Source organism: Polistes dominula, unplaced genomic scaffold (assembly GCF_049000335.1).
Source record: "Polistes dominula isolate Pdom_NZ unplaced genomic scaffold, Pdom_raw_medaka contig_18, whole genome shotgun sequence".
Classification (NCBI taxonomy): domain Eukaryota; kingdom Metazoa; phylum Arthropoda; class Insecta; order Hymenoptera; family Vespidae; genus Polistes; species Polistes dominula.
This window is the reverse complement of record NW_028301164.1, coordinates 2775316-2794804: the sequence shown is the minus strand read 5'-3', so window position 1 is coordinate 2794804 and position 19489 is coordinate 2775316. Positions and strand designations below refer to the sequence as shown.

Here is a 19489-nt window from a genome sequence, read left to right as displayed (position 1 = left end):
GAAATTGTAAAATTAAATTCGAATTTTTGACTGGTTGAAGTTCGAATCACCTAATCACGCCCACTTCTCGGTCTTTATTTTTAAATATTTATATATTTTATTATATATATATATATATTACATATTAATATTAATATGTAAGTTAAATATTACATATTATTATTAACATATAAATTATATATTACATATTAATATATAATATATAATATATAATATATTAATATTTATTTATTATTAATTATTATTATATATTATATTGAATATTTATGTATTATATATATATATATATATTTACATGTATTTTATCATATATTTTGTAATTATTTTTTTCGAACCATTTAGTATTATTTACCATCACAATTTAGAGTAGTACGTGCATCATGCTACTGTAAATACAACAAAAATTTAGGACAAAAATATAAAATAAAATAAACTAAAATAAAATTAAATAAGAAAATAAAAAATTAATGCAAAAGTTAGGTGTTCAAACGCATTAATCACGTGGCTAATGTTTTTAATCTCACATTTCGCGCATTTAAAAATAAAAAAACCGTACACTACCTGGTTGGATATCGTCGAACACGAATCTCAGCGATAACGCGTACTTCTACAGAGAGAAAAATAAAACAACAACAAAAAGAAATGGAAAGAAATGGGAGTAAGAAAGTAAAAATAGTTAAATTGACCGAGAAGTTTAAACTTTTTTTAATTTTTTTTTTTTTTTGTATACTAAACTCTTAACTGATTCTAAAACGAAATTTGAGTTCGAGCGTAAATACACTTATACTGTACAAAGCGAGAAATTCTATACGTATACATATAAATAATAATAATAATTAATTATTTATTTATCTATGCATCTATGTATATATGTATACAGTGTATATAATTATCTCGAATCGGTCGACGAAGATTTAATCTATGGAAAAATTAACACTTTCAGCAATACCAACAGATCTAACGAAATAAAAAAAAAAGAAATTAAAAAAGAAAAATGAATTAAACGAACAGAGAGAATTAAACACACTCTAATGCACACGCCATTTAAAATATGAATTCTTTCTGTGGTGTTCTACCGTTCTCACGGTTTGACAAATTTTTCTTACGAACAGAACACTATATATATATAAAAAAAAAAAAAAAACAAAAGTAAACTAACAAATGAGAAAAAAAAAAAAATATATATATATATATGTGATAATTCGAGAAAACGATAATAACGATAACAATAAAACAGAAATCAACGAGCATTGTAAATAATCGATAAATAATTTTTCTCAAATTCGAATCTAAAAAAAGGTGCATTAGGTAAAAGTGTCCTTTACATATTTTTTTTTTTAAATTTTTGTTTAATCTTTCTCTTTTTGTTAAATATCATGTCAAAATATAAAATAAGAGCACATATATATATATATATATATAACATATCTCTGTAATTGTATGAACCTTTAAAAATTGATGGTATATATTAATTGATAGTTATAAAATAATTAAATGATGGTATATATAAAAAAAATGAATCATAATATACATATATATATACATTTATATTTATATATATAAAAATATATATACGTATAAATATTTAAAAATATATATATCATAAAAAAGAAAAAAAAGAAATTAGTATGACAGTACGAGTGTATGTAAAACAGACCGCTAACGGCCCTTTGACGGCCGACTCAGTCTGACTAACCTTCGATTTCAGGTCCTCCCGTCGAGGTGGGCGTCACCATGTACGTCTTGAGTATCAGCTCGCTATCCGAAGTGAAAATGGTACTACCCTAGGTCTTACTCAAAGTCATAAATTCGCTGAATTCGATTGATTATAATTATATTATATATTTATATTTATATATACATACATATATAATATAATTATTATTATATATACATATATATATTTATAAATATATATCATTTCCGAATCGTTTCGACGATATTCCATTTTCGCCAAACACCCCCCACCCCCACCCCCACCCCTCGCCCTTCGCCACTCTTAAGCCCTAAACACCCCCAACCCCTTTTTTTGATATACTGTCTCTTGCCCGTGCAATCACACATTAGTGCCCGTGTTTTTTATACCTTCGATATCACAAACATACACGCACACTGACAGTCAGACAAACACATATGTTATACATACAGACATATGTACACAAAATAAATATACACATGCGTTCAATCACAAATGCAAACATTCATACTTTTAAATGAACACTTTTTGACGGAAAATCGTTGATACAAGGTACCGATGCGTTGATGAAAAAAAAAAAGAAAAAACCACATACATACGCAAAATAAAAAAAAAGAAATGTTTTATCCAAAAAAAAGTGTCACTCGCACGCGCGCACAATAATACGGTGTATAAAAAAAAAAAAAGAAAAAATAAATGAATGGACAAAAAGGAAAATATCGACGAGTAATTTGAATGAAATGTTTCGATAGTATTTTATAAACTTGGAATAATAAAATTACGACAAGAAAATAAAACAATACATTTCAAATATAATATAATTAATTAATTAATTAATTAATAATAATAAAATATACTTTATTAGGAGTATGCACAAACACAACGTTCATTTGCATTTACCATAAACAAATTACGAAACATTATAATACATTTGATTAGTAATATTCGTTTGATTCATTTCTCAAACCTTTCTACAAGAAAATTCGAGACAGAAGATTGAGATTGAAAGAGAAAACAAGGAAGGAATGAAGGAAGGTAGGAAGGTAGGAATGAAGGAAGAAATTTACCCTAAAGGTTTCTGTGTACACACATCGAAAGGCTCGTTGATTCGTTTCGGATCATCGAAGCGTCATACGATAATCGACAAAGAGATCACTTAGAATTGAACGATTAAATTAATTTGCTTGCCGACAAGTGAAGAACATAGTCGAATTTCCTGGAGCTATATGGTATGGTGTTGTTCCTTTGATCTTCCGCTTTTCCTTGACAAACGAAGAACCTTTAGTTAAATGCTTGTCGTTGTATTTCACACAACTAGAAGACAACTTCTCTTGATCTACGAACGTCGATCGTCTAATACGATTACATGAAAACTAGACAATCTTCCCTTTCTATCCTTCCCCCTCCCCTTCCCTGCCCCTCTTTTCTGTCTCTCAAAGTTCTCATTTTAGTTCCTTAAATTTAGATTTTACCAATAGATTGTTTATTATTATTGTATAACTCATCAATTTTGTTTCAATGATTAATCCAAATTTTTTAAAACAAATATTTATATATTTATTTGTAATAACTAAGAATTGTTTTATCATTATCAAATTTTTAAATATAAATTATTATTTTAAATTAAAGTATATGTGTGTGTGTATATATATATATATATAATTTGATTAAAATATTAGATTATGTTTTTTAGGTAACATTACCATGATTGATATTAAAACTTTTCTTCAAATCTAATTAAATGTATTGACATTGAAAGTAGTTTTAAATTAAATATGATATTTATTTCGATAAGCAATCAATCTAATATAAAAGTATTATATTTACTTAATAAATATTTAATGAATAATTGAAAAAAAAATTAAATAAAAATAATAATAAATATATAAATAAAATATTATATATATATATATATATATTTTATAAGAGAAAATATTTCCTAAAAAAAACTTGCATTTCTATATAAAATTCGTTTAAATTATACATAAATAATTTTACGAATTTTAATAATTAATTTCTTTATTAATAACTTCTTACGTTTATTTAATATTATAAAATATGTCAATAACATATACTTTTTATCCTTTCTTTTTCTAGATGAATTAATCAATCATAGTAATAACCATGCACACGTTGTTTAATTTTAATTACAGGTGATCAAAGATTAGTATCTCAATATTAACCTATCTCACATAAATATTTAATAACAATCCAATTTTCCATTCTCAAAAATTTAAATTTTTATTTGTCCTATAACAAATTTGATTTGAAATGAATTGCTAAGTTATTTTCATTGTTTATAACTCGTAAAATTTGAAAACGAGGCCAAACTTTAGGTCGTCCCATGAACTCGGGTGTCGATACCGCGAATCTTCCAAAAAAAGATGTTTAACCAGCAAGGTGTACAACAGAACAGGATTGAAGATGGGGATGAGGGGTTGGGGAGGTTAAAGAGGTTGGGGAAGAATCGAACTCGGTGGTAAGAAAGTTTTGAATAAACGAGCCTGAAAGTTGGCCAACTGAAATCCAGCGGAAAAGCATCAAATATTAAGACCGTTTACACTCTTAAACATCGATAAAATTTTCCGGAACGCGACGACGATGGAAAGGTACCATCTCTGGTTCTTCTTCTTCTTCTTCTTCTTCTTCTTCTTCTTCTTCTTCTTCTTCTCTTCTTCTTTTGCTTCGTCTTCTTCTTATTGCAGCATCCAACTTTTAGATACAAGAACGATATAGTTATACCTACTGTTAGGTTCTAAGGTTATTTTCGTCCTTACTTCTATAATTAAACCAGCTAATGGACTTTCCAAAAAAATAATTAATAAAAATAAATAATTTTTTTGTATAATAAAAAATAAGTAAATGAGGGAATAAAGGAAAAAAAATGGTAAAAATTACAAGAAGGTAAATTAGATATAGATCACAGGTGGACTTAGGTTATATCCAAGATTGGGGTTAACCTAATCGTTAGAAAAAAAATCGTGGATAGCGAGAATACTCCGAACTAATTAGAATATCTGATGCACGTAATGACGGTGTGTCACATACCATTCAAGATTTATCGCTGGTTGGCACGTAGGTTGTAAGAAATGTTCGAACCAACGTGTTGTTAGTAAAAAGCAAAAAGAATGAGAAAAGAAAAGTAGAATGGTGGAAAATATGAAAAAGACAAAAATAACAGAAAATTATGAAATACCACAAGAAACAAAAAGAAAAAAAAAGAAATATAAAACACATATCTAAGAAAATATTCTTATAATTCCAAAATAATTGTCCCTTTTATATAAAAAAAAAAAACCAACAAACAAACATAAATGTTCCAACGATTCTAAAAAATAGTCGTCGTGCTTGCACGTTTGTTTCGATTTTTAAAAAAGGGACACAATGTTTGCTCGAGTAAAACTCATCATGCATACCACACGATGAAAACCACTAATCCGACTTCAAAAAAAAAAAAAAAAAAAAAGAAAAGGAAAAAGAACAACTTTTTACACGCTTCACGTATCACGCTAATTTCACCTACTTATCTTATAAACGACGACCTCTAACTACTACTACTACTACCACCTATCTACTTTTCTTTTCTAATGCAACCACGAGCGCGTGTGCGAGTTTTAATAATGAAAACCACCCGAAGAAGACACAAAGCCAAAATTTACACGACGACATTTATCTCACCACTTAACAAACCATACGCAATAACACGTAACACATTAACAACAACACACAACCACCTAACTTTGAACGCACGCTCAAACAACACACATAATCACTATTCACCTATTTACAAAATTAAACACGATACTGTCTAACACTTAACTAATGTTTTACTATCAATCAAATTTATCTTTTATAATTTCATTCAATATTATTATTAATAATATTATTATTATTATTAATAAAATCAAATGTATTATTTTTTCCAAGATTGACACTGACAGAACGATATTACTATTGCTGCACGATTATTAATTACAAATATTTATTATACAAATAATATAAATAACACACAAACACACAAATACATATACATTAAAAATTTACACAAATACACACGCACGACCGTCCCGTTAGTCCGTTTATAGACGCTAGCTGCTATGCCGCGGTTGCTGAGATGGGCTGCCTGCCCGCCTGCCATCACCTCTATATATATATACATATATTACATTACATTACATTACATTATACATTTATTATTATTATTATTATTATTTTATCATGAGTATCATTAATTATAAAAAACATCATATATCATATTTACCAATTTCTATTATAATTATCATTCTATATTTGTTCTATACGTTCGGTTTACCCCCCTAACCCCAGCCCACCCCGCGTAAAACCCCGCGCCCATGAAACCCCCAACCCCAATTCGCCAATCTTTTTTTTTCTGTTACCTAAGCCCGTTTTCTCTGTCTGAACACCGCACGTTTAAATCTCACACGTACGTTTCTCATACACACATAAATAATACTACATTTTAATTACAAAAATACAATCGAAAAAACAAAATCAAGCAAGCAACCAACCAACCAAACCCCTTTCGTGCTATGAACGTGTCTATCTCCGCAGGACGTCTTCTTCTTCTTCTTCTTCTTCTTCTTATTCTTCTTATTCTGTCTTTTTTTTATTCTTATCTAATCCAATATCAGTTAATTAAATTCATTTCAGAAATGTTGAGAAAGAAGGACGTCCAATTTTTATTTTTATTTTTTTTTTTTATTTTTCCGCTTGCTCCTCCCCGCCCGCGTAATTTTACACTCGCGTACAAAATAAATATATATTTACCTTTTGTTATATTATTATTATTATTAATTATTAGCTCTCGTATTACACCTGATCGCCCGGAATCGACGATCGCAGTGACAATGACAGCAATTGAAAAAGAAAAAAAAAGAAATAATTGTTATATAACAAAAAACAAAAAAAAATACAAATTTTTACAGCAACAACAAATCTTTCCTTTAATGGCAACGAATTCGATCAAATTGTTTTATAGATTTTAAGATGAATTAATTTATAAAACGAGATTACTACTACTATTACTACTACTACTACTACTACTATTATTATTATTATTATGATAGATTAGTGCAATAAGGTAACAAACAATAAATTAATTAATCGTTCAACATGAGACGATATTTTTTTTCCAAATTTGCCTTCAATCACGATATCTATGTATAATACCAATTGTCGTTATCCCCCTAAACAACCGCCGCCCCCCCCCTAGCCCAAAAAAAACCCCTCTACTTTTTCCCCCTTTCGGATACACGTATACGCGCGAATAACGCTTGATGAGTTTTCTTATGAACTTTTTATCAACCAATTGGATTTTAAATGAATTGATTCATTCGAATTTTTTATCGCAGTTTTTCGATAATAAAAAAAAAAATTAAAAAAAAACACTAGAACAAAATTGAAATTTTAAAATCTATTGGATTATTAAAAATACAAAACACTAACTGACGTACGCTAAACAACATTTTCAGACTGGTAAGACTGTGAATGAATTTTTTCCGTAAGAAAATTATTAGTTCGAACGAATAAAAAATTAAAAAAAAAGAAAATAAATAAATAAATGATAACGTGAAATAAAAAAAAAAAATAATTGGACAATTCGGGAGACTGTATTTAATCTTAATATTAACAGAACACTATGACGACAACTAAAGTTACTTATATATATATATTAACAAGATGCAAAAAGATGTATGTACTATATATATACATATACATGTGTAATACTTAATACACATGTATATGAGTCGCGTTAATTAAAAATAAAATTTAAAACGTACAAACGAACAAACAGACGAACGAACGAACGAACGAACGAACGAACGAACGAACAAAAATTAAAATAAAAAGTAACCAAAGAAAAATCAGTAGGAATAAAACAAAAAAGATAAGAAATAAAATGTTAAATAAAAAAACAAAAAAAAATACGAAAAACAATTATTCTTCTAGCTTCGGAAAGCAACGTGGCCGACGAGTCCTGTTGATTTGGTTTCGTGCAGGGTGCGAGCTTTCTTCGATAATTAAAAACGCGTCTTGTTCAAAAGCTTCGTCTCTAACAATAATCTCAATCTACATATATTATTATTAATATTATTATTATTATTATTATTATTATTATTATTATTTTAATAATAATTTATTATATTTACTTATGTTCATTGTTAAAATCGTACATTGGTCTGAAAATATCTGATGGAAATTCAAATTGTCGGAGACGAAGTTACATATATAATTAATTCCCCCCATAGATCATCCATAACGATTAATTAATACGTGCTTATTTCACTATATTATCTCTATATAGGTGCGTGTATGTGTGTGTGTACTTAAGCGGAAAGTTTATGGAAGAGATATAGAAACGAAAAAAAAAAAAAAATAAAGAATAATAAATAAAATATATGACGAAAAAAAAAAGTAAAATAATAGAAAAAAAATAAAAAAGGAAAAGAAACAACAACAACATATTATGACGATCAAATAGTGGAATAAAATAGCTAATGATAATAATTGCAAAAGAAAAAAGAAAAAAAAAAGAAAAAAGCAAAAAGAAACAAATCCTTAAAGTAAAAGAAACAAAATACAATAATTTAATGTGACTAATATACATAGAAAATATTATTATTAATAATAAAAGTTTCAAATTGAAATGAATGACGATAATCATATTGACATATAGATACTTTTTTAAGATACATTTATAAACGTATCGAAACAAAAAGAAAGAAAAAAAAAACAAACAAACAAACAAAATACTAAAAACTAATACACACGGTTACTAAAGAGAATCTTAGGGGATAATCAGAGCGACCAAGGCCGGATGGTTTTGTTGATTGCAGGTCCGCCCGTGGAGGTCGGAGTCACCATGTATGTCCTCAGCATCAGCTCCGTGTCCGAAGTGTTGATGGTACAGTTTTGCATTCAAACTCTCATACTCAAAACTCACATTAACGATCGTTGGTCCGATTCGTTCGTTTTCTAATTTCTAATTCTTCTACTTCTACTTCTACTACTACTACTACTTGTACTACTTCTACTACTTCTACTACTGATACTGTCGTTTATTTTTCACTCTTTTTTTTCTCTTACTTTCTTCTTTTCAATAAATCCTAATCGGAACCGTATCATCCCTTCACCTTCCTCCACCTCATCCATTTTGAACGATAATACTTTAAACTTGAAAAATAATCATCATTTCTTCTCAATGATCCTATAATCCTTCGCGAAATCTCTATATTACATAAAAAAAAGGAATAAACACACAAACATATATTACGTACACGTACACGTACACGTAAACACGTTGATAACGTAGTAACATGTAACACTTGTTAAAAAGCATCGATTTTGTAGGGCGATTTTTGAACACCATTCTTTCTCTCTTTAAACAACCTCGAAGGTCGTGTTCTCGATAAAAGTTAGTGTTCACACAGCCAAGGTCATCTTATTCCTCTCTCTCTCTCTCTCTTTCTCTCTCGTGACCGCACGAAAAGTAATTACACCTTCGTTAATCGAGGTACCCGAAAGCTCGTGTAAACGAGAAAGTATGGTTAAGAAGTTAGGACAAGCTAATATCGTTCCCTTTCTTTTTCTAACTTGAGAAAAATTGAGATTAAACAAAGTGAAGGGGAATAAAAAAAGAGAAAGAAAGAGATAGGGGGAAAGAAGAGGATTGGTGGTACTTTTCAAGGGTGTTGGTTTATGCTCCCTTCGTGAATTTGCTCGTTAAAGGGTTATTAAAGTTCAACATTGGTAAAAGCAGCCGGTTTGAAGCAGACCTTCGTCGTTAGATCGGTGTAAAATCGATCGCAACCCTCTTCCCGACCGTGGATGAATTTTCGCTTCGTTGCTCGATTCGGTTTTCCGATCATCGGGTTTACTCGTTTATCAGTCGTCGGTTTATCACGCTAACCCATCTCTAGCTAAATTTTTACATTTTTTTCTATTTCTACGGTTTGGATACGAACAAACACCCTTCCCATTCCCCATTTCGTTGAAAGATTTAAACGAATCAAATGAAAAAGCAAAAGGAAATAGTAATTAATTATTTCACTCGTAAGGATAGATATATTTGGATATTTTCTTTTTTTTGTAAAACAAATATTTTTTTAACGTAAACAAACGATTTTTCTTATATTGTGTATGTTAGAATTGTTAAAAGTATTTTACTTCATCCGTAGCGTTATTATTTACGTAATTCAAGTATTGTAATTATTATTTTTTATTTTTTTTTTGTAAAGTCGAATAATAATTATAGTACAGAAAGAGTGTTTTTTTTTTCTTTTTTTTTTTCTTTATATCAAAATGGTCGAGAGAGTGAATAGATTTTCGCGTAAGTGTAGACAAAAAGGGTTTTGTCGAGGCACGTAAGCGTTACGAACGAGGGGTGTTTAATATGTACGCGTTTGAGCGTAAGATATACACAAACAAACACACACATACAAAACTAAACTTTATGCATAAGTATAGAGATACATATACACATACAAACACATACAAAAAAATACTCACAGATGCAAAAAACAACCAATGTCCTACTACCACCACTACCATTACCATTACCACCACTACCACCACCACCATAGCAGGTCTTCCATTTACATACATTCGCATTATACACACACGAATCGCCTACTAACCTACGTTTTTATAGCTCGTCACAGCTGTTTGGTTGGCTGAACTGTTACAAGGGAACCTTGCTACGTTCCACAGTCTTCGCAAGATATATTCTTGTCCACTTCGTTTATGGTTTATGGTTGACTCGTTTGATTCGATTTGCGATGTTCTTGTTGCATGGCCCCACCCGCGGTGCTCGATCCATATAACCATGATAACTCGTTGAACCATTTGCGAAATGGTTTGCATTTGCCTTTTTTTATTGTACAAAATCATCTTACTCTCTCTCTCTATTTTTTTTCTTTTTTTTTTTTTTTTTTTGCTATTCAAAAATGGAAATTTTTAAAAATAAAACATTCTCAATTTATATATATATATGTAGAAAAAATATTTTGACGATGAATAAAAAAAATAAAAAGAAGTTAAGATGAATTAAAAATAAATAAATAAAATATATACAAATATATTTTATATTTTTAATAAAAAATAATATAAAATATAAATATAAATACATATATATATTTTTATACATTATTAAAATATACATGTATATATATATATATATTTTTTTATGTATATTTATATTTAAAGTAATTAATATTATATTAAATTTATATATAATTTTGTAACATTAAATTTTAATTAATTAAATTATAAAATTGTAATATTATATAATAATATTATGTATATATATATTTTATTAATTATAAAAATTAATGAATTAATTTTTCCATAATATATATTATACGAATTTTCATATATATATAAAAATATGAGAATGATTCAATTTTGTATTAAACAATAATTTTTTAATATTTTATAATATACTATACTAGTAGTATTTCTGGTATTATCGAATAATAATCGAGCACCGCAGGCGCACATACGTTACAGCACGCATATATACGCGTGTAATTAAAACGTTCACGTATATACGAATGATATCATACACGTACGCGTGTACGTGTTTTATAAGTGCATACGTGAGCTCCAGTCACGCGTATCTATCGTCTCACTATACACGTATTCACACACGTATATTAAAACGAATATTATTCAAATCAAAAAAAATCAAATGACAATAATAATACTAATTATAATAATAATAATAATAATAATAATAATAATAATAATAATAATAATAATAATAATAATAATAATATTTTTTCAATGTTCTCTTAAAAAGTAACTATTGCATTTATGCATATGTGCACTGGATACGTGTGTGTATTCGTATACATGATATTAAATATATCTATATTTATTATCCGTAATATTTATTATACAAAATATACTAAAAACGTACTCGTTCTTCGATGCCAAATGAAAAAAAGAAAAAAGAAAAAAATAATAAAAAATATTTTATTCTTTAAGTAAAGAAAAGGGATGAAAATTACAATCATCGTTACAATAGCGTTGAAATAATAAAATTAATTTGAAAATGGCGTTTTGTATTAAATATATCTATACATATGTAACATATATATATATATATATATATATATATATATATATATATATATATATATATATATATTTATAGATATATATTTATATGTTACATATTTTTAATAATTCCTGCAGTAGAAATTGGAAGGTAATCGTTCCGGTGTCTACACTCAGATTCAAACTAGCACGGAACTCGGTACGACCTGATCTATAAATCTCATTTTTCACGATCTTCGATCTCAATGATCAAAGATAACGTATAGATAAAATGATATGCAGTTAATAAAAATATAAGAATAAAATTTCAAAAGATAATCTCAGAAAAAGAGAAAGGAAATAAACGTAAAACTAAACGTAAGCTCGAAGTATGTGTGTCGGGGAGTTACAAGGTTTCAACTTAATCGAGTGAACGTTTTATATTGCATTTTGTATGGTAAACGTGTGCTAATTAAAGATCAGTACTATCGATTATCTTACGATCGAGTGATCTCATATATACACACACACGTGATTTTTATCGGAAGAAAAATAAAAACAACTTGGTTGTGGTATACTTACCAATGTAAAGAGAAAAATGTTGCATACGAAATTTCATGTTCAACACGTTGTACAAAATCAAACAACATTTCCAAAAATAATAATAAATAAATCAATCAATCAATCAAAATATTTTAACAATGAATTTTATTCCAATTTAATTTCACCAACTCCGAGATACTATTTGAAAAGTTTACGTTTATAATAAATGCTTGACGTTTAATATTACCCCCTTACGTTCCAAAAAAAAAAGGAACGTGTATTTGGGTTAAATTACAAAATAACAAAAAAATAAATAAAAGAAAATAGATACAACGTGATCCGTACCGAGTTTGGAGCTGAATGTACGAGGCTGGACCCCAGGTGTTGAGCCCTGTGCGGAAACCAAATCAAGTCGACACTGTCACCTGGGACGTGACTCGCGATTTTTTACACCCGCTGGCGACCCTCCGATACGTTCTCCTATGTATATATATACCTACCAATATATACATGTATATATATATATAAAACAAAAATATATATATATATAAACATAAAATTGTATCCTCAAATTCTTTCCATCCCCATTTCAACCCCCATATTCTCAATCTTTCTCTCTCTCTCTCTCTCTTTTACTCGTATAAGAATCAACATCAAATTCACGAACAATTCCAATCCCTTTCATCCTCTCCCTCCTTCCTCAACCAACCTCCTATATCCTTCTGATTCTTACTTTCTCTCTCTTTCTAACTTCTCTTCTTGTATTTATTTCTTGTTTCGTATTATCTCGTTCCCCTCCTCTTTCTCTTAGAGTAGTATCAAAGCTAGTAACCAATGGAAACAAACCTAGGAAAAAGGGAGAAAGAGAAAGAGAAGTAAAAGAGGTACTAGAAGATTCCCTTGGTTGAATATCGTCTTCCGCTTTCTCACTCTTCCAAAACCTCGTTCTCGATATCGAGAATCATCCTGAACGCGAACAATACCCTTCCAAGTATAATGCCCCTTTACGATCTCCTTCCTCTTATCTCCTTGATATCCAAACCATCATCCATCCTTTTCGGCCTGGTTTCTCCGAATAACAATTGAGAAAAGCGACGGGATAATCGTACATTACTTTCATGTAATAGAAAGAGAGAAAGAGAAAGAATATGAGAGAGAAAGAGAGAGAGAAATAAAATATATATATATATATATATTTTATATATATATATATATACTTTTTCCTCAATAACTCCCTTGGCCCAGCCGATGATCGCACATGATAAAAGATAAGAGAGAGATAAAAAAAAAAAAAGGGAAGAAAATCAAACGTAAAAGTATAATAGTATAAAACACAAACTAATAAACAATATGAAAAATGCTTTGTGTGTATAGTTCGATCGATTTATTATCGACGATTTATACAAACAAATATACATCTGCATATATAATATATATATTTTAAATTGATAAGAATAAAATAGAAAGATAAAAAAATATGTATATGTATATGTATATATTAGTCGGTATATATAAATATATACATACATGTGTATGTCTTATCGATATACGACATATTACGTATTATTCAATATTGATATTTAACACCAATTATATGAGCTGTATCATTGTCAGTGTGTGCAGTGCGCTTCTGGTCGCTATATACCTTTATCATTTCAATCAAAAAAAAAAAGAAAAAGAAACAAAATAATTTATATATAAGTCACGTCATGCCGTACATATGTGGGCGCGCGTCAATGTGTGTGTGTATGTATGTACGTATTTACGTACCGTACACATATGTATGATGTATTTATGTATGTTGAATATCACCACTTTTTACAATCTAGTATAATACGTGTATATATATTTATATATTATATATAATATAATATATATATATATATATATATTTTTTTTTTTTATATTTTGTTATCTTATCAATTTCCTTTCTTTTTTTCTGCCGGTGTCACAATAAGACGAATACAAAGGTACGAAAAAGGGTTCGATAAAGAATGGGGTTTCATAACAAGAAGAACGAGTTTCATTTTATCATTCACTTTTAGATCGGATCTTCTTCTCGATCCTTTTTTTTTTTAAACCCCTTCTTCTATCTCAACCTTGAATTCTACCTTCTGACTTCGTTGATTATTTTATTTTTCTTTTTATTTTTATTTATTTTTTTTTTTCTTCTATTTGTCGATCTCTTTTTTCAAGCTTCCCGCGCTTTGATACACGCTTATGTGCAGCTTCTAGTATCGTTTTAGTTTATATTTCTTTTTCTTTTTTTATTTCCCCGTATCATTTACTTTTTTCTTTTTTTTTTTTTTTCTTTTTAGTTTAATATTATTATTTTTATTAATATTATTTGATTGAAATAATTGCTCGCGCAAATCACGCTTTCCACCGTCAGAACCGACCAATTAGAAAGTAATCTTGCCCTTTTACTTATTTCATACTACCATACTGATCGAATATATTCCTTCTACTTCTTCTACTTCTACTTTTTCCTTGAATATATTTTACATTAGTAAATTATCTCTAATATCGTCGAATATTTTATTTGAAGTTAAAAAAAAAGTAATTTTAAATCAATGCGATCGATCAGTACGATTAATCCGATGTTACAAACATTAACATTTAAAAATCGTATTTTTTACTTTTTTTTTTTTTTAAGAAAATAAATTAAACGAAGAGAATATACATATATACTCTAGTTACTAGTATATATATACTCTAGTAAATAAATAAACGAATTAAGATAAAAGCATTTAGTATCGTTGATTTTAGAAAAATATTTACTTACACACTTATAAATAAACTTACTTTACTTACTTACGTATAACCAAGAAACGAGTATAAGAACAAAACGTAATAGTAAATTCTGTAGAGAAAGATTTACAACTTTCTAGTGCCATTAATTAAGTTCAGTGTCGTCGTATCACGTGACAAGCATGAACTATATACTCGAACGATATACAACGCGTTTATTCTACCAACTTTTTTCCAAAAGTTTTATTCTAAAAGGTGGATGGGTAAAACGGGAGGGTGGTGGGTGGTTGAAAAGAGAAAAGGATATTGACTAAAAACGTCCTTTAGGACATAAACTATTGCAATTATCGTAAAGCATAATGCGATACACGAAAGCGTCATCCAATGACCGCACTGCGCCTGGATTTACGCCAAACTCAACCAACGACTTTTTACTTACAAATACTATAACTAAACGAATCATGATTTTACGTATATTTTGTGATTATTTATTCTTTTTTTTTTTTTAGTATATTTTTATTTAAAAAATCTTTCATTGTTTCTTAGTTTTATTATTTTAATCAATGTCGTGTACTTTAAATTTATCAGCATCACCATCACAGATCAAGGTTTTCATTTTAATGTAAAGCAAGGTATTTTTTTTTTTTTGTAATTTTTTATATTAGAGATATGTGTAAATATTTTTTTAAGTATTGGAATATTTAAATACGAAAAGAAGATTAAGGTATTATTATTATTATTATTATTATTATTATTATTATTATTATTATTATTATTATTATTATTATTATTATTGAAGTAATAGATTTGTTTCTGCATAATAATATTTTAAATGTTAAACCTTGATTCTGTCTCGAGGTATTTGAAATATATAAAATAATATACGAATAAAAGTAATGAAATTCTACGTTTATTAATAATAATTAATAATTCAATTATAATAATAATTCAAATTAACGAGGCACACCACGCGAAAATTTCTAATTATTGATAACGTTTACTTTTTCTTTTTTTATTTCAAAAATGAAGATATAAAATTTAACTATATTAACACATTAATCCTACATATTCGCAAATAATTATATTAATATATAATTATTATAAAAAAATATATAAATATATTAAATATATAAAACATTATAAATCTCTTTCGCAAAAAAAGACTAATAATACTAAACGAAATTATATCAAAATTTAATTCTAAAAGAAATCCTTGACAAATTAATCATCAGATTAACCCTTTGAGTGCTGAATACTTTTAACTAAAATGTTTTGTGAAAACAGAATAATTTATTAACTAGATTCTAATAATAAATTATATATAATAATTAAAGTTCTTGTTTTTTTGAATATAATTTAATTAATTAATATAAACATTACATTATTTAATAATAATATTAACAAACACATATATGCGTCAATATACCACTGTGGTAATTTTTACCATACGAATGTATGCGTCCATAGCACTCTAAGGATTAATATTAAACAAAATTATATCCAAATGTAATTCTTAAAAAAAAAAAAACATTGATAAATTAATTATCAAATTGATACTAAACACAATTATATCAAAATTTAATTCTATGAAAAACCTTAACGAATCAATCACCAAACAATTGACAAGTTAATAAAATCTTAAATAATTTCTTTAAAAATGATTCATTAATTACATCACTAAAAACAAAAAATAACATAAAATAAAATATTTTAAATTTCGAACAATCGTAACGAAACAGTAACGAAGAAGATAAGGATCCTTTAGTATTATCAAGGAAAGACCTTGTAATTTACGCATCTTCCGTAACAGCTTCGAAAACTTGCTTAATTCCTTAGCCGCTTAGATGTGTTGGTATGTACTATGGAAACTACCAAAAGTTTGAATATATATCTGCGAGTTTTACTTCAAAGGGGTGTATAGGTGCTAGAAAGGGGGAGGAAATTGTACTAAAATACGCGTTTCACCGATGTTAAACTGGACAAAATATATCGTCTAAATTTGACCAAATGTAGGAAGGAAGTTTTAACCAAAGTACGATAAATAGATAATACACGTACGTATCGTTCAACGTTTTTCATCTGACTTTGTTTTATGTGCTTTGACCTATCCCGTTTTTACAAAAAAAAAAAAAAAAAAAAAAATTCAATCTCACAAAACTTTTTCAGTTATTTTTATTGAAAAATAAAACCAAATTTTATTTGACGAACTAAATGTATCCCCTATTCTCTCGTAGGAATAATAAAATCGTAACTGAATAATATTTTTATATGAAAAAAAAAAAAAAAAGAAAAAAAAGAAATAAAACAGAACAAGGAACAATGAAATAAAGTTGGGAACGAAAAAAAAAAAAAAATCCGATTTCATTACAATACGACAAAATAAAATACGTCAAATTGAAATATACGTGGTAAAATTATACGCGATATGAACGAGAAAAAATCAAATAATTTTATAAATAAATATATTTATATATATATATATATATATATATATATATATATATATATATAAAATAGAGAGAGAGAGAGAGAGAGAGAGAGAGAGAGAGAGAGAGAGAGTTAGTACGAATTTTTTGAATAAAATAATAAATACAAATGGATACGTAAATAAAAATTGTAATATGTGTGTGTGACAAAACTATATATGCGAGATGAACCAGAGAAAAAAATTAAGAAAAGTAATAAAAATTAAAAAATTAAAAAACAAATCTATAGATTTGTAGAAATATTTTTTTTAAATAAATTAAATAAATACAATTCAACGTGTAATAATACAACGCGATGCATTAATGAAAAAAATTGTAATATACGTGGTCGCAAAAAAATAAAAATACAAACGAAAACATATAATAGATTTGTATTGATTTGAATAAATGCGAAAAAGGGAGGGGAGGTAATGCAAAAAAAAAGAAAATGAATTCTTGACGAGTAAAATATTATCGTACGATATTGAAAAGATAATAATAATAATAATAATAATAATAATAATAATAATAATAATAAAAAGATAATAACAATAATAAAGAAAAACGAAACGAAAGAATTTGTTCTTATTGAATTCTAAACGCGTTTAGATGTCTAATCTTTTGTGCACACCCGTTGTGTACTAACATAGCGAGTAAAAATATATATATATATATGTATATTCAATTCGCGTTTAGGATTCCGTCGATGCGGTCCTATTTATCGGCGTTTATTCCGCATAAATGGGTGAATTTTCAAGACGTACAAGCCGATACGGGTAGGTATTCTCGCGTGACTAGTACACAACTTACCTTACCTACCTATTTACCTATATCTACCTACCTACCTACCTACCTACCTTATATTCGTAGACGCATAAAACGTCTCGATATTTTCATGAAAAATACCTGTAAGTCAAGAACGATTGTGAAAGATAAATATTTCTCTTATACTAACGTTAAAACGCGAGATATCGATCTAAATTTAAAATACTTCTTTTATTACTTATTCGCGTTCGCGTGTATAAAAAAAAAAACAATACAAATGTAATATAGATGTATATATTATACATCGTCATAATATTCTAATGTGGTATTTATGTATTAATTAGAATTTTTTTTTCATTTTTTTTTTTTACTTTCCTTTTACATTATTTTTTTTCTTTTCGTGTATATTAAAAAAAAAAAAAAAAATTCATTCTGTCTCTGTAAAAAAAAAAATTACGACTATTATTTTGATATAATAATTATTATTATATACATACATATGTATGTATGTATAAACCATTTAAAAAATAAAATATACAAACGTAAATTTTTTATTATTAAATATTTAATTTTAAAAATTTGTCTAAAATATTTATATTTTGATAATTAAAAAAAATAACAATTAAATAATAATATAATATAATAAATAATAATAAATATAATATAATATAAAATAATATAATATAAAAAATAAAATAAAATAATATTTATACAATATATTTATAACATATTATAGTAATAATTTATACTGTAATTAATAATAATAATACTTATATAATAATATTTTTATAAATATATTATATTAATAAATAATATATTTATATATTATACTATTACTCTACTTATATATATACTATAAATTATATATTATACATTGTCGTAATATTCAAATAGTATTTATATATTAGGATATTTTTTTTTCGCCCATAATAAAAAAAAAAATTTTAATTCATTCAAAAAAAAATTAGGAATATTATTTTGATATAATGATTATTAATATATACATACATATGTATTTATGTATGTATTTATGTATATGATATGTGCACGGTTTATCGACGATCGATCGCAAAACACTTTTTTTATTTTCACCTTCGTTTTATCGATCACACCCGGTACGTACGAAAAGGCAAGGCCGTCGTCGTCTGACTGTGAGTACGCGTGAAAGCAGTTTTAAATAATTCGTACATGTAAATCTTTATGAGATATA

General features: G+C 27.1%; 1 protein-coding gene across 6 annotated transcripts in view; it reads left to right on the top strand.

Annotated features, from left to right (window-relative positions):
* Positions 1-19489, top strand: part of Rdl (Resistant to dieldrin) — a 114882-nt gene that overhangs the window by 59060 nt on the left and 36333 nt on the right. For 5 of the 6 annotated variants that reach the window (XM_089178950.1, XM_089178949.1, XM_015328428.2 and 2 more), the window contains one exon: positions 1709-1776. In XM_089178950.1, the coding sequence (XP_089035076.1) occupies positions 1709-1776 (68 nt within the window). Of the gene's footprint in view, positions 1-1708; positions 1777-8553; positions 8622-19489 lie in introns of all 6 variants that reach the window. The other variant, XM_015328429.2, reaches the window with a different exon arrangement.